This window comes from Trichomonas vaginalis (assembly GCF_026262505.1).
Source record: "Trichomonas vaginalis G3 chromosome Unknown ctg_76, whole genome shotgun sequence".
Lineage (NCBI taxonomy): Eukaryota > Parabasalia > Trichomonadida > Trichomonadidae > Trichomonas > Trichomonas vaginalis.
Genome location: NW_026529163.1, coordinates 1 through 14406, shown reverse-complemented (window position 1 = coordinate 14406; position 14406 = coordinate 1). Strand labels below are relative to the sequence as shown.

Genomic DNA, 14406 nt, shown 5'->3' with positions numbered 1-14406 from the left:
AATGCAACAAATGGACAACAAAGTCAAGAATAAAAAAATAATATTTTTTTTATTTTTATAAAAATGTACAGAATAGATGTTTCAGATTTTTATGACTTCCAAGCATTCAGAAATATGTGTCCATTTAGAGACTATAACAAAGCAGTCGAGAATTTGAAACGTTTAGTCATTTATGTTGACTCTGCCCAGAATGTTATGTCATGAAAGAATGGGATGTTGTCTTTAACAAACCAAGAGCAACAATAGTTTCAGAACAAGAATGTAGACAGAAACTTAAGAAAATAAAAGTGTACAAGTTGGCATGAAGATGTTAGATGCTTGGGATATCTTATTGTCAAAACTAGAAGATTTTTCAGTTCGTGGTATAAAGTTTTATACACCTTCTCCAAACTTCTATTCTATCTTCACTGGATATAAATATGAACAAGTAGAATGGAAAGAAAATATTATAGAAGCTTGGTTAGACCATGTCAAAGAAATTATATGCAATGGAAACGAAAAGAGTTTATGAGTATATCTTATGTTGGTTTGCAAATATCTTACAACATCCAAGTGCTAAAAATGAAACTGCTCTCATTATAATTGGAAAACAAGGAACAGGTAAGAAACACATTCTTACAGATATCTTATGCAAACTGTTAGAAGGTTATTCGAACCCTAATATGACAAACTTAGAAAACATCTGCGGTAAATTTAACTCCTCAATAGAGAATATGAAACTTATAGTTTGCAATGAACTTCAAAGTATAGATACAACAAAAGTTTTGAACTCAGATGCTTTGAAGAGTCTTATAACAGACAAAGTTGGAGCTGTTGAAAGAAAGTATAAAGACCAAAGAGTTTGTGAAAATTTGCAAACTTCATTATGGTTTCAAACAATGTTGTTCCGATGAAGTTAGAAAGTTCTGACAGAAGATATGTAGTTGTCAGAACGTCAGATTCTCATATGCAAGATACAGAATATTTTGACGACTTAGCAGAAACTTTGACATCTGACTTTTACAACCACTTGTTCTCATATTTTATGACATTAGATATTTCTAAGTTCAATCCAAGACAAATTCCACATACCGAAGAGAGACAAACATTGTTAGAAGCAAACAAGAGTGTATATGAACTGTTCATAGATGAAACTGACTTTGAGTGTTTAGATGAAAGGTCATTGTACGATTCGTATAAACAATATTGTCAAGAATATGGTTATATGGCAGCTTCTAAACGTACATTCTTGGCAAATGTCAAAAGTCTTTTAGATGTTCAGAATGGTGTATATACAAAGAAAAATTTTTCTGAGTAAATTTTAAAAAAAAATATTTTTTTATCCGATAGAAAAGATGACGAAATTCATTCAGTAAACAAGTACATGTCAGGACTTAAAGAAGAACTAGACCCATTCACATATTTGAATGTTTACTTCTACCATTTTGAAAAGTCTTCATTCAGCAAAGTTTGGAACATCGAACCAGTTAAGTTTGCTATTGTGACTAAAAATGGTGCGAAATTTGAAGACTTAGACATAGAAGGTTTGTTAGCAGTCAAAGAAAGTTTTGACAGAAGGTTTCAAACCTTAAAGAAGGCAAAGCATACAAACTTGTTATACCTTATGAACCAAAGAAAGCAGACGACTATGAATATTATGAGTCTAAAGTTGTAGAAGTTCAAGGTAAATTGGGTAAAAAGATTTTAGAGTCTAAGCCAGTGTTTACTCCTAAAGAGGAAGAGAACATTGACATTGACCCAGAAATGTTCTAAAAATAAAATTTTATTTTTACATGTCAAATTTCTTTTTCTCTGGAACTGGTTCAGGTTCTTTCTTCTCTTCTTCTACTTTCTTTTCTTTCTTTTTCTTCTTCTTTTCTGGTGGAGTTATGTCAAATTCTCAGAACCATATTTTTGTAAAAGTTCTTTGTCCTTTAATAGCTCTTCTATTCTGTTTTCTATTTCATCTTCAAGAACAGCGCATGTGTCTTCTTTGCATTCTAAGAACTTTTGTTGGACTTCATCTTTCCAATCGGCGTCATCTCTGTCAACAAGTCTGTCATTGACAAATTTTAAGACTGCTCTGCTTAATGTTTTATGGTTCTTGTCATATTCCCAGAAACAGAACTTTAGAACAAATTCACCTTTCTTGTTTACACTATGTAAGATTTTATGGTCGACAGATGTTTTGCTGTCGAAAAGTTTGTCTCGAATATAGATAGCGAAATCGCTAGACATTTTCTAAAAGATAAAAATTTTAATTTTTCTAAAAATATGTTAGAAAAAAAGTTTGCTGACATTGACAAAAATTTGAGAATGTTTTAAACAAGAACAAGAGGAAGTTAGAAAATGCTCAGATAAAACCTATACATGACAAGTTCTTATTTGCTCAGAATGGTATAACAGGTCTAATTGCACCACCTGGGTCGGGTAAGACTTTCACTTATCTTAAAATGGCTGCACAACAACAAGAACTAGATGAGAAGAACCCATTCTATGAGTTAGTTGTATTTGTAGTACTTCTGGTCAATTTGACCAAACCGTCAATTCGTTCAAAGATATTATAAAGAAGTCTAAGTTAGTATGTATAAAGGATACTGAGTTGTTAGATTGGATAAAGAAGTACCAAAGAAGAGTTTTGAAGTATAATGCTATAAATGAGTATATAAATTCTAAGTTTAAAGACCCAAATGAGGAAATGCAGAGAATATTAGAGAAGAAACACTTCAGAAACAAACAGAAAGAGATAGAATACATTTCGAAGAAATTGCAATCTTACGATTGGAAGACATACCCTCATAGATGTCTTCTTATCTTAGATGATTTCGCCTCTCATCCTTTGTTAAAGAATAGAGAACAAGATATGTGTCGAATTCTTAAGAAGCTCAGACACTTTAACATCTCAGTTGTCATTTGTGTACAGACAGCAAAGAGTTTAAGTAAGGATGTAAAGAGAATACTGACTGACATTATACTTTTCCCCGGATTGTCCGAAGACGATTTCATGGAACTTATGAAAGAGTCCATGGCAGGTAAGTTTGACAGATATGAACTATGGGAGAAGTATAAAGTCATACAAGACCCTCATACTTCTTTCAGAATTCATATCTACGCAAACAAAGTTCAAATTGTAAAAAGTCAAGCTTGAAAAATAAATGGTTCATCTACCCTGCTTGTTTGAAGTTGTCAAAATACTCTGTTATTTTTCACTGTTTTCATAGAGTTTTGGCGACCCAGAAAAAAGTCGGTCTCGCTGTTCTTCACTGTTTTCATAGAGTTTTGGCGACTACGTTTTTTTACGTACTCGCTGTTCTTCACTGTTTTCATACGGAATCTCTTCTCTCGGTTTTACATGGTAAGCGTTATTTTTACATTATGACACGAAGTGAAGATTTGCACTTCGTCAAAAATTAGCGTTATTTTTACATTATGACACGAAGTGAAGATTTGCACTTCGTCAAATTTTATAAAAAATTAGCGTTATTTTTACATTATGACACGAAGTGAAGATTTGCACTTCGTCAAATTTTATAAAAAATTAGCGTTATTTTCTGACTTTCACAAAAGACCAAAAATAAACGCTTTACATGTATTTTTCAGCAACTTCGTCAAATAATTTTATAGCTTTATCTATCTCATCTACTTCAAACGTTTCTTTACCTTTTATGGGAGCACCATACATTTTCTCAAAAACTTCAAGCAGTTCTGTTTCAGCAGCTCTCATATCATTAACGAACACAACCTTGACTCTATTGACTGTACTGTCATATCTTTGAGTTATATTATATGTCCTTCCTATCTTATATCTTTTTGTATTGAAGTCCTTCGGTTTCTGAACGATGTAAAGTAAGCCTTCACTGCAACGTTCCGTATCGAATGAACCATATGTTATGAAGTTATATCCAACAACTGGGTCAATCCATAACAAAACTATTGGTATAAGACTTTTGTCGATGAGATATGCTGTAGTTCCATAGAATCTTACCGATATCATAAGCTCAGGATTTCTTGTCAAAATTTTCTGAGTTGAAGCAATTCCAACCCAATGGTATGTTTTCTTTCCAGATGGAGATAAAATGTCTGACAAAGAATATTTGTTGTATTTCTTTGAGTATCTTACGTTTAAATCACCTATTCTAACCAATTTGGTGTCATTGTCTATCTTTTTAACTGTTTCAAACTCAATGTTTGTCATTTCTGTTCTTACATACAAAATAAAAAAATAAATAAAAATAAAACTAACTTTATTTTTTCTGTCTTAAGGAAATTCATGAAAAAGTGTCATTTTTTTCATGTCAGAAGACTCGAAGGTGCAACACTTCCAAAATACCGACGAACTCAGAAGAGCAGCATGGCAGTATCTTCTTGACAACTTCTTTGAGTTCTCCAGGTACACCTTGGAAAATGCTGAAGAACTCCGACACAGAGAATTTGGAGAAATTGCGCTCCAATACTACCTTGACAAACAAAGGGTAAAATAAGACTAAAAACTTAACGTTTAAAAAGTGACATTTTTATGAGCTCCGAGTCACCGAGAAAACTTGGTCAGATGTTAGCAGCTTACTTCCCTGAGGAGGATGGAAGCGTTACATACGTAAGGTTCAAAAACAACGAACCTGGAATTGCGTACCAAATTCGCAATTACATGACCATGGAAGAGTACGAAAGGTTCCTACAAGAGAAACCAGCTCTAAACAACTCAGAAAAGAAAGAATAAAAAGTTTAACTCGTAATTGTTTATTTTTTTTACTTGTATGGGCAAGCTGCAAGAATGAAGTCGACTATCTCAGTCTTTGTTTTGACGAGCTGGACGGCTCTTGCGAGTACGTCTGTTTTGCGGTCTCCAGCTGGTGTCTGACCTTCGTAATTGCGCATGTTCTTGAGAGCTCCAACTGTAAATGATTGTAGGATGAAGAGTCTCTCAGACTGCTTGAGGTAGTCTTCACGGTCACGAACCGAATCTGTGGTACGAGTCGAATCGGTCGATTTGAGGGAAGAGACTGAAAGCCTGTCGTCTTCCATAGGGGCTGTGGCATAATCTTTGCGTAAGCGGTTCAGACCTTCTTCGAACTCTTGGTCTCTCTTCGATTTGGATTGAGATTGGAATTGCTGGGGTGGAGCTTGCTGGAACATCCAAGGGTTGGGGAAGTAAGGCATAGGCTGAGGAGGGTAGTTCGGGAAGCCTTGTGGTGGGTAGTAACCTTGAGGTGGAAATTGGTAGTAAATCGGAGGTACTTGCTGGAACTGAGGTTGCTGAGGAGACTGTTGTGGTTCTTTCGGTTCCTCTGGTTCGGGAATGGACTGGGTTGGTGGGACGTGGGACATTCGTTTGTGTCCTGTGGGATGGAAAATATTTTTCTGTCGGAAGGAAAAACTTTTTCTGTCGGAAGGAAAAACTTTTTCTGTCGGAAGGAAAAACTTTTTCTGAAGTTCGACCAAAAAGTTCTCAATTTTCGAAAATTTGAATGGTTTACGGACGGACAACTGGAAGAGTTCTTCCTGTCGTCGGGAAAATTTTTTCCCTTTGTCCGGAAAATTTTTTCCAGTTGTCGGGAAAATATTTTCCTGTCGGATGGAAGGACTCGGAATACCAGAAGGATTTGACGAGGCAATTTACCTTATAGAGATAAATGAAGTTGTTAAGCAGTACTTGCGCAGGGTAATGAAGCCCAAGGTCAAGTTCACCGCTATTTCTGGAAGGGCTGCCTTGAATCTCGAGACTTCGACTGGAATTCCAATTCAAATACCAGAAAACACTCCTTTCGACGACATAAAGGACGCCAAAAGAGAAACTCTTGTTAAGTTCCTAAACAAACGTCCTTGGATAAAAATACCAAACAAGGAGAACCCCCTACCCCATATGAAATTGGCAATTCAGTCTCTCCTTCACTTCTCGGGTCAGCCGTTCTACATAACCTGTGAAGGCGACATCCAACCAGTTCAGTCAACCTTAACGTTTTGAGTAAAAACATTTTTTTTCATTTTTTGAATGAAGCAAGTTAAATTCGTCCCACACCAATCTCAATGGACCGATGAAGAGTTTCAAGCCATAGTTGAAGACGTTGAGAACGACATAGACGGCGAACTTGAAGGAGCTCAAATCACAATTGCAACCAAAATTGCAGGAGTCAAGGAACAGATAGCTCCACTTAAAGCTACCAAAGCTACTCTTGACCTCATGGATAGTTACCGTTTAGATGTCAAGAGTGGAATAAGACAATTAAAATTAAAACTTCTAAACTACGAAGCTATACTCCAAAAGTTAGCAGAAATGAGAAGACTTTACCAGAGCTACTTACATGTAAGGGACTTACCTTCAAGCAGTCCGACCAAAGATGAATTTGTTGACATTGTCCCAATTTTGTCCGAAAGTCAGCTCAGATGTTTCGAACTGCTCCCAACATATCCGGAATATGAACGTTTGCCTGAACTCTTCCGCAATCTCAAAAAAACGTTTTTTGGTTCTCATGTTCCAAACTTTTATCGGAAGAGACAACAAACGTTCAGAAGAAGAACAAGATATTATTTTAAACTTGTTGTATGACTTAACCGTCATAACAAGCTTTTTGAAGTAAAACCGTCATTCTCAAACCACTTCATTTTTTCGATGTCCGAACAAGAACCGAAGCCAAACTCAATGGCAGATGTCCTTTCAAGGTTGCCAGACAAGCGCCCAGTTCAAATTCAAATTGCCCAATTGAACGCTCATCTGACAAACTCCATTAAGACTCTCCAAAATAGTCTTATGTTCGAGATAACCAATCTCAAAGCCAATGTCCTCACGAACCAAGCTTCCAATGAGAAAGTCCTGTACGAGTTCGCGGAAACCTTGCGCCAATACAACATAGAGAACCAAAACCTTGCCCGACTCATCTACCGTTTCTTCGAAGAGATTGACACCATCTGGAAGGTACTCGGAAAGGACAGAACCTCCAACACCGTAATTCGTGAACACAGAATTGCCGAAGGTATTATCAAAGAAGAGGAAGAAGAGGAAGAAGAAGAAGAAGAAGAGAAACACGAAGAAAAGGAAGTTGGGCAACCTTGTTGCCGATGACGCTTATGAAATTTCCCAACCCTACCCATACAAAATCCGCAACAAGGAGACAGGCAAGGTTCTTACCCCAGTCCTCAACAACTTGGGACACTTGAACCTTAACCTTCGGAATTACGGTTCAATTTCCATGGGAAGGCTTGTCGGTATGCAATGGGTTCCAAATCCAGACAAGAAGACGAGGGTCAGACACATTGACGGTGACAAGCTCAACAACCGTAAGGAGAACCTCGAGTGGTTCTAAGAGTAAAAAATTTTATTTTAGGGGAAAACCCCAAGTAAATTTAGGTGTTTATTTGGATAAGTATGTTAAATTAAGGGTAATTTGCAAAATTAGTTCCCGACCTTTGAATTGGGCTCTTTCGTTATCCCAGTTGCGTAGGAGGTCGTCCCAGAGGAGTTGGTAGAATTGCCAATCCAAGGACGATTTGTCCTCCCAGGCATTGAGGATGTACTGCTCGTAGAGTTTCATGACCTCTGCCTTGCACCAGACACCCTCTCCCTTGGAACGTAAGGCTTCTTCGAAGTGCTCGAATGCGATTGGCTGCGTGACCATCCGAAATGACACTTTTTGTCCGTTTGGTCAATGTTCGTGTCTCGTGCCATAGTCGACGAAAATACAGACAAACAGGTTATATATGAGTTTGAGACCAAGAATGGTGTAACTCGACCTGTCCGATTCAAAGACTCCGAGGGCGACCATGAAATTAAACGGAAATTAGCTAGGAAGGAATATAAAATGGACTGGTTGCCACCACCTCCACCTCCACCACCTTTACCTGTTCCTCAAGTAAATAAGCCTTTCCCGTTCCCAAGAATTCCCACATTTTAATTCAAATTCGAATAAAAATTTTTTATTTCATGCAATGTTTTATTTCTGTGCCGTCTTCAAGTATGCCCCAGTACTTACGCTTGGAGAGGACATGAACTTCGGTGAAAATTTTGTCCAATTTGAATTGACCCATCTTTTCACCGACCATTCCCATTTCAATGAGTTTGTTGTACCCTTCTTCGTTCGTCATGAGTGCGTCAATGTTCTCATAGTAAACCTTCACTTTGGATTTGACTTCGGAGAAGAATTTGTTGTAGTTGTCAAGGACTGCCTTTGCGAACTGAGGGTAAGACCAATGTTCGACAATAGGTTTTAATGTGGTTACTAAGCCACTTTGACCTTGAGTGAATTCGTACTTCAAAACAAAAGGAGAAAACCTTTCAACAAAGTTGTCGACCTTCTCATAATGTTTACTCTTCATCTCTTGAGGTTTCTTAATGGAATATCCCATGTCGAATTCATAAGCAATTTGAGTGTCATGCAAGTTTGGGGTTTGAAGCTTTCCTAATATCATACAGTTGTTGTATGACTTTTCCAACTGTATAGTTCCTTCCCGGGAACTCACCATCTTCGTTTGGAATTCCAGTCGAATATATTGGACAAACCTCATGTATGCAGCGTTAAGGTCGACATAGTATATCTTTTCATCTGAGTCGAACTTGTCGCAACCAATTGGTCCAGTTTGTGGAAATTCAAGTGAGTCTCTTATCTTCTGAGAAACTTCTCCTGTTATCTCATAAACATCGTCGAAGCAACCTGTTTCATATAAAACCTTCTGACCTAACTCAGATGCTCTCCAATACAATTTGACGTCAATTGGATGTCTCAATGGAAGTTTGTTTATAGCATCTTGAAGTTCTTGCAACCTCATTGGAAGTTCTTCTGGTTCAGGTTGGTATCCGAACATACCAACCCCTTGTGGAACTGTGTACTTCTTTTGTGCTATAACTTTGTCTGGAACAACTTTTGGTCTCACTAACAATGAAAAGTTTGTTTCGTCTTTTGGTACAAAAGTTTCTGTCAGCTTGTCATCTGGAATTGGTTCCAACAAACCTTTCTCGAAAAGAATGTTTACAGCTCTGACAATGTTGCACTTGCCTTTTCCGAACAATGGGTTTGTAAGACTTTCGTTCAACATGAAGTGGTTGTGGACAATTGCAATCTTCAACCATGGTAAGTCTTTGTCAACAACATAGTCGTCATGTGAAAAACCTTTAGCTGTAGGTATGTTGACTCGGATATTGACATTTGCCAACGGTGCAATTTTTGCCAATTGACCTCTGAGAATGTACCTTGTCTTCACACATGACTCAAGATACTTCATCTTCTCATCTGTAACAAGACCAGAGTTCCTGAGACATGTAAGAATGCAAGGTTCATTGACAATTGTTTCAATTGAATTGTAAATTCCATACCTTGTCAAGTCAATGTCAGACTTATTTATGAACGGAAAGTATCCAGCATGTTGTCTGACTGCTTGAGGGTTAGGTTGGTACCATTCGAACTTGACACTTGCAATTCCTTCAATTGCATTCAAAATGTCTGAGGAGTCAACCATTTTTCTCTCTTGTAGTCTTGAAAGCGTCAAGAAGCATTGCAGCTGTTGTGACATTGCCATGTGCATAGTAAATGTGACCATCCAAATCCGTTATGGTCAATCTGAGATTGTGTCCTTTCTTATTTCCGTCTTGAATTGCAGCAAGTACACCCATGAAGCCTTCTTTGTTCTTTCCTTCGTCAAAGTTTACTGTAAAGGTTCGACAGATGTAATTTGACTTCTAACTTCACGATACTTTTCATATGCATATCTTGTTCTTTCCATGGGAGCATGGACCATCCTTGCACTACCTTTTTTCCTTCTCAAAGGATGCAATTGTTCGTCATGTTTCCAGTAGAATCTGGCAAAGCCGTCGTGTCCTTCAACTTGAGGTTCACTAACATCGAAAGGCATGTCCATAAGACGTTCTTCTTCTAACCTCTCTAGTCTGTTTGGATAATTTGCACGTGCTGTTTCCAAATCCATTTCGTAGGTCAGACCAGCCAGTTTGTCATAGACTTTTATGGGTCTTCCCTTCCTATATTTAAAATTCTTCGAAACTCTCCAACCATATCTTTGCAACTCTGCTTTTATTCTAGCAGACTTTCTATCCATTCTATATGGGGGCATTTTTATAAAAAAAAAAAAATATTTTTTTCTTTACTTTACATAACCGCCTGCTGCCATAAGTCTTTGACGCCAACCCATACCAGCTAATGAAGGTTGACTTGGTTTAGTTTCCAAACTAAACTTTGGTTTTGGTTTATCTTCAGTTTTTGGTTTTTCTTCTTCTATCGGTTTTTCGTCACTTTTCGGTTCTCTGACTTTACTTCACTTGCAGGAACAGTTGTGTCGTCAACATCTTCATAAATATCATATGCCATTTGTTTTTGTTTTCCTTTCAACTTTTTGTGTTTGTTGTAAAGTTTAGAATATTTCGACTCTAAGTCAATGAGATGTTCTATAATGAACTGTTGGTCAGTGAAGTAAACTTTTCCATCTGTTGTCTCGAAAGCTCCTTCAGACTTCAATATTTTATTTGTGAGAGTCTGTTTCTTTTTTGAGATACTTGCCGTTCCATTTTTATGAAAAGTGACTTTGTAGTTAGGGTTTGTATTTCCAGACCTGGCACTTTCTATTATTGAATTTTTCTCTTCATCTGTAAGTTCTTTGACAGGTTTTGACAATGGTTCTGAACTTTTTGTTTGTGGTGTCAAATCTACCGTTTCAACTTCTTCGGTCATTTCATCTCAGTAAAAAATTTTAGTTTGGTTTGTTTTCAACTGGTTGTTGTTGTTTTTTAAGTCGGTCTAAAACTTCCTGAGGTATAGGAAGAACTTGACAAACACGTTGTGTAACTGCTGGAAGCCGACAAATCCATCTTGAACCCATTTGTCTCAATGCTGTATTGTTCATTTCATCTCAGTAAAAAATTTACATTCCCCACGTTTGAGGCGGTTGAGGTTGGTTATTGTTTACCCATGTTGTGCATGGTTATATCCTCTGTTAAAGAATCTTTCACCTTGGTCCATATAGTGTCCTGCTTGGTTATAGTAGTCATTTGCTTTGTTATAATAGTTTCCTGCTTGTCTTCCTACATTGTCCATCCATCCTTGAACTTTTCCTCTTGTTTCAGGATTTGGAATAAGATTTGTTGCATCTCGTGCTACATCCCAACCTTTCTGTACAGTTTGTATAATAGGTTGTGCTTTCTCTTTAAGTATACCTAATGTACTCAAAATCTTCCTTCCAACTCCAAATACACCTCTGGCTATTGTTCCCACTGCGGGCAAAAATCTGGATGCAACTCCTGCTAATGCGCCAAATAAACCCATTTCTTATAGGATAAAAAATGACGAATCCAAACAAGGACCCCTATGTTTCTAAGGCAACAAAAAAAGCACTCATGATAAAAATCTTTAGTTCAACACCAAATGCTTGGTTTATGGATATCTTGGAAAACATTCCGAGGTATAGAGAAGATGGACCACCATACTGGCTAATATTTGTCGGTCAAAACACAAGATACTGTGAAGCCATACCATTACAGTCCAAAAATATTTTAGATATCTTAGCAGCTTTGACAATATTCGTTGACAAATACCATCCAACAAAACTGACATCTGACTGTGAAAGTTCTTTCAAATCAGATGATGTAAAAAACTATCTGCGTTCAAAAAATGTAAACCAATATTTCATTGTCGACCAAAACCATTCTGCTCTTGGTGTCATTGACGGTTGTATAAAAATGTTAAGAGACTTAAACCAACCACAAGGTGGTGAAGCAAATGAAATGTCATATGACGACAAATATAGACACTTCTCCATGGCAAAGATGAGACAAGTTTTAAATATTTACAATAGCCGTAAACAAAAAGGTTTGGGAAACCACTCCCCCGAAGAAATGAAAAACAACCCTGACTTAGAGAAAGACTATATATTTAATAATTTAGTCAAAAGAGACAAACAAGAAAGAATGCCGGGCTTCAAACTTCAGAAAGGTGACAAAGTAAAAATAGAAATACCTAAACGCGACCCATATGAAAATACTATTGACTATGACAACAATGGGAACCCGACAGGTACTCACATTCGTGTTCGTAAAAATAGAAGAAAGTATACAAGAGAATATTATGAAGTTTTAGGCAAACATGGCAAAATGTACACACTGCAAGCAGAAGATAAAACTACTATTGTCAGACCTCGTTTCAAACTTGTCAAAGTTCAAGGTGGTATACTTTCAAAGACAGTTCCTAACAAATATAAGACAACTCCTGACGAATATGCTAAAGAAGTTGAAAATGACGACTAAGCAATTCTATACCATGCGTAAACTGTCATGTAAGGTGGCATGTATTCTTTACCCAAGCCTGTTGGATTTGTTGTGAAAGTATGTGTATGATTTCCTCCTGGTTCAGTTGGTCGAAAAGTCTTTTTTGCTGAATGGTTATAATCTGGAGATAAAACGTCATTGCCAGCATAATATTCTGAGTTGTATAATGGGTGGTCTCTTAATGAGTGACTATGGTCGCCAGAAAAGTTTGTAGTTCCTGTATGAGTGTGCGGTGGAAGGTTTGCTTCTTTAATTTTCTTCGAACCACCTGTTTCCTTTGAAGAGTTTGCACAATACAAAAACCTGTCGACTATTTGTTCCCATGCACCAACACCAAACATTACTTGAGGACCTCTTGCTTCCATAGATGTATAAATAGAACCTACTGGGTTCATTAAATCAAACATATGAGACATTATAGGATTGTCTCTTTTGAACTTAAAATATAGTGCAACTATTTCAGGTTTCTTCTGGTTTGTGTAAGAATATTTTTTATAATATAATCTTATGTTTTCAGGGTAGGTAAAATCTTGACTATAATATTTATTTCTGTCATCTATATAATAATATACTATTCTCGTTTTTTCTATTGCATTATATCTTTTATATCTATAATAATCTAAATATAATGTTTGCTTTTGTTCATCTGCATGTAGTGTTCCTTCGTCATCTACATAGTCATAATAATATGGTGCTGGAGCTGGGTCAGGCAATGTCATATCTGCCATTTCATAAACTCGGAAATATTTCTTTTGTTCGTCTCCATATAAGTTTAAGTAGCAGTTGTTGTCTAATGGAACTTTAACTTGTGTACCATTATTCTTTATATAGCTTACATACATTTCATTGTTATTTTTCGGAATGAGTTTATACCGTATACCATTTTTTAAGGAATGTACAAACTGCCATCTAAAATATTTATTTTCTTCATTGACAGAAAAGTCACCAACAATAGTTTCAATATTTTTTGTTGTTCCTATCAAACTTTGGTATATTTCATTGACATATGTTTTATCTGCTTTCTTTTCAAGGCTAACGTTTAAGTCTGTTATTTCAGAAGATGTATGTGTATGTCCAACGGCACTTTTACTGTTTAAGGTTTCTTGTAAGTTTGTAATATTTGCAATGGTATGTGTATGTCCAACGGCACTTTTCCTGTTTAAGGTTTCTTGTAAGTTTGTAATATTTCAGAATGAATGTGTATGTCCAACGGCACTTTACTGTTTAAGGTTTCTTGTAAGTTTGTAATATTTGCAATGGTATGTGTATGTCCAACGTCACTTTTCCTGTTTAAGGTTTCTTGTAGGTTTGTAATATTTGCAATTGTATGTGTATGAGTCTTTTTAGAATATTCGTTTTCAGCTCTCGTCACTTCACTTGACATTTTATTGTCAACATATGTTTTGTCTGCTAGTTCAGGATGAGTATGTTCTTTTGTTGCATAAGCATTGTTAGCTCTTTCTTCTTCTTTTGCTATTGCATCGTCTACATATTCTTTGTCAGCTTTTGTTGTCAACATCTGCTTTCAAAAGAAGTTCATTTATAGGTTTCTCGTTTAAAGTTCCTTTTTTGGATTTATACAGACAGTATGGTTCTTATTGTCTTGAAACAGAAACTCATCTGTCATTGGGTTTAATGTCAGTTTTAAGTTTCCTTCTTTCAATGACTCAGATATCTTAGAATAGTTTGAAAAGTTTGTTGTGTTCTTATTTAGAGCTTGCATAATGAGTTGTTCGGTTGTGTTGTATTTCTCTCATAGACGCTGTTCATTTGACATTTTTATTCTAGATAAAAATATGCTTTCAATAGAAAAAGAAAATTCAAGAGTTGCTACAACTAAACCATTAGATGAACTTTTTACTAATGTCGGTCAAAAAGTTTGAGACAGAGACGTAAAGCATGAAGGCTATCGTTTTGACTACCCATTAAGATGGCTAAGAGACCCATCTGTCACAAAAGCTAATTGGCTTTCGTAGAATGAAGTTCATTTCAGAAGCCATACATGGTTTCCCATTTACGGTCGTTTTGAAGTTAGATACTATAACAAAGAAAAACGTATGTATGAGAAATTTGAACAGGGAAAACTTTTACAAGTTAGTTTGCTTGTAAACTTAGAAACAACTCTTCAAGCTTTTCAAGAAAAATAAACGACATCTATATCGAATATGCAA

The 14406-nt window shown here is 36.4% G+C and overlaps 9 protein-coding genes and 7 pseudogenes across 16 annotated transcripts, besides 1 other annotated feature; 7 read left to right on the top strand and 9 right to left on the bottom strand.

The window, feature by feature from the left end:
* Positions 1-13505: a mobile genetic element.
* TVAGG3_1068050 (Poxvirus D5 protein-like family) lies at positions 866-1297 on the top strand (the record flags this gene model as incomplete). Its single annotated transcript, XM_051256269.1, has 1 exon — positions 866-1297. One exon carries the CDS (start codon positions 866-868, stop codon positions 1295-1297), a length of 432 nt encoding a protein of 143 aa, XP_051076521.1.
* TVAGG3_1068040 lies at positions 2433-3127 on the top strand (annotated as a pseudogene). The gene has a single exon. A coding segment is annotated over exon 1 (695 nt).
* TVAGG3_1068030 (organellar and viral DNA polymerase type B) lies at positions 3563-3973 on the bottom strand (the record flags this gene model as incomplete). The annotated part of the gene is made up of 1 exon (XM_051256268.1): positions 3563-3973. One exon carries the CDS (start codon positions 3971-3973, stop codon positions 3563-3565), a length of 411 nt encoding a protein of 136 aa, XP_051076520.1.
* On the top strand, positions 4496-4696 carry TVAGG3_1068020 (uncharacterized protein; the record flags this gene model as incomplete). The annotated part of the gene is made up of 1 exon (XM_051256267.1): positions 4496-4696. One exon carries the CDS (start codon positions 4496-4498, stop codon positions 4694-4696), a length of 201 nt encoding a protein of 66 aa, XP_051076519.1.
* TVAGG3_1068010 (uncharacterized protein) lies at positions 4726-5304 on the bottom strand (the record flags this gene model as incomplete). The annotated part of the gene is made up of 1 exon (XM_051256266.1): positions 4726-5304. The coding sequence occupies one exon, from the start codon at positions 5302-5304 to the stop codon at positions 4726-4728; it is 579 nt and encodes a 192-aa protein (XP_051076518.1).
* Positions 5552-5941, top strand: TVAGG3_1068000 (uncharacterized protein; the record flags this gene model as incomplete). The annotated part of the gene is made up of 1 exon (XM_051256265.1): positions 5552-5941. One exon carries the CDS (start codon positions 5552-5554, stop codon positions 5939-5941), a length of 390 nt encoding a protein of 129 aa, XP_051076517.1.
* TVAGG3_1067990 lies at positions 5969-7277 on the top strand (annotated as a pseudogene). Its single transcript has one exon. A coding segment is annotated over exon 1 (1309 nt).
* TVAGG3_1067980 (uncharacterized protein) lies at positions 7326-7589 on the bottom strand (the record flags this gene model as incomplete). Its single annotated transcript, XM_051256264.1, has 1 exon — positions 7326-7589. One exon carries the CDS (start codon positions 7587-7589, stop codon positions 7326-7328), a length of 264 nt encoding a protein of 87 aa, XP_051076516.1.
* Positions 7620-7865, top strand: TVAGG3_1067970 (uncharacterized protein; the record flags this gene model as incomplete). Its single annotated transcript, XM_051256263.1, has 1 exon — positions 7620-7865. One exon carries the CDS (start codon positions 7620-7622, stop codon positions 7863-7865), a length of 246 nt encoding a protein of 81 aa, XP_051076515.1.
* TVAGG3_1067960 lies at positions 7888-8345 on the bottom strand (annotated as a pseudogene). Its single transcript has one exon. A coding segment is annotated over exon 1 (458 nt).
* TVAGG3_1067950 lies at positions 8525-9577 on the bottom strand (annotated as a pseudogene). The gene has a single exon. A coding segment is annotated over exon 1 (1053 nt).
* Positions 10063-10646, bottom strand: TVAGG3_1067940 (annotated as a pseudogene). The gene has a single exon. A coding segment is annotated over exon 1 (584 nt).
* Positions 10666-10818, bottom strand: TVAGG3_1067930 (uncharacterized protein; the record flags this gene model as incomplete). The annotated part of the gene is made up of 1 exon (XM_051256262.1): positions 10666-10818. The coding sequence occupies one exon, from the start codon at positions 10816-10818 to the stop codon at positions 10666-10668; it is 153 nt and encodes a 50-aa protein (XP_051076514.1).
* TVAGG3_1067920 lies at positions 10925-11237 on the bottom strand (annotated as a pseudogene). The gene has a single exon. A coding segment is annotated over exon 1 (313 nt).
* TVAGG3_1067910 (uncharacterized protein) lies at positions 11651-12214 on the top strand (the record flags this gene model as incomplete). The annotated part of the gene is made up of 1 exon (XM_051256261.1): positions 11651-12214. One exon carries the CDS (start codon positions 11651-11653, stop codon positions 12212-12214), a length of 564 nt encoding a protein of 187 aa, XP_051076513.1.
* TVAGG3_1067900 lies at positions 12500-13077 on the bottom strand (annotated as a pseudogene). The gene has a single exon. A coding segment is annotated over exon 1 (578 nt).
* Positions 13506-14406: the final 901 nt, after the last annotated feature.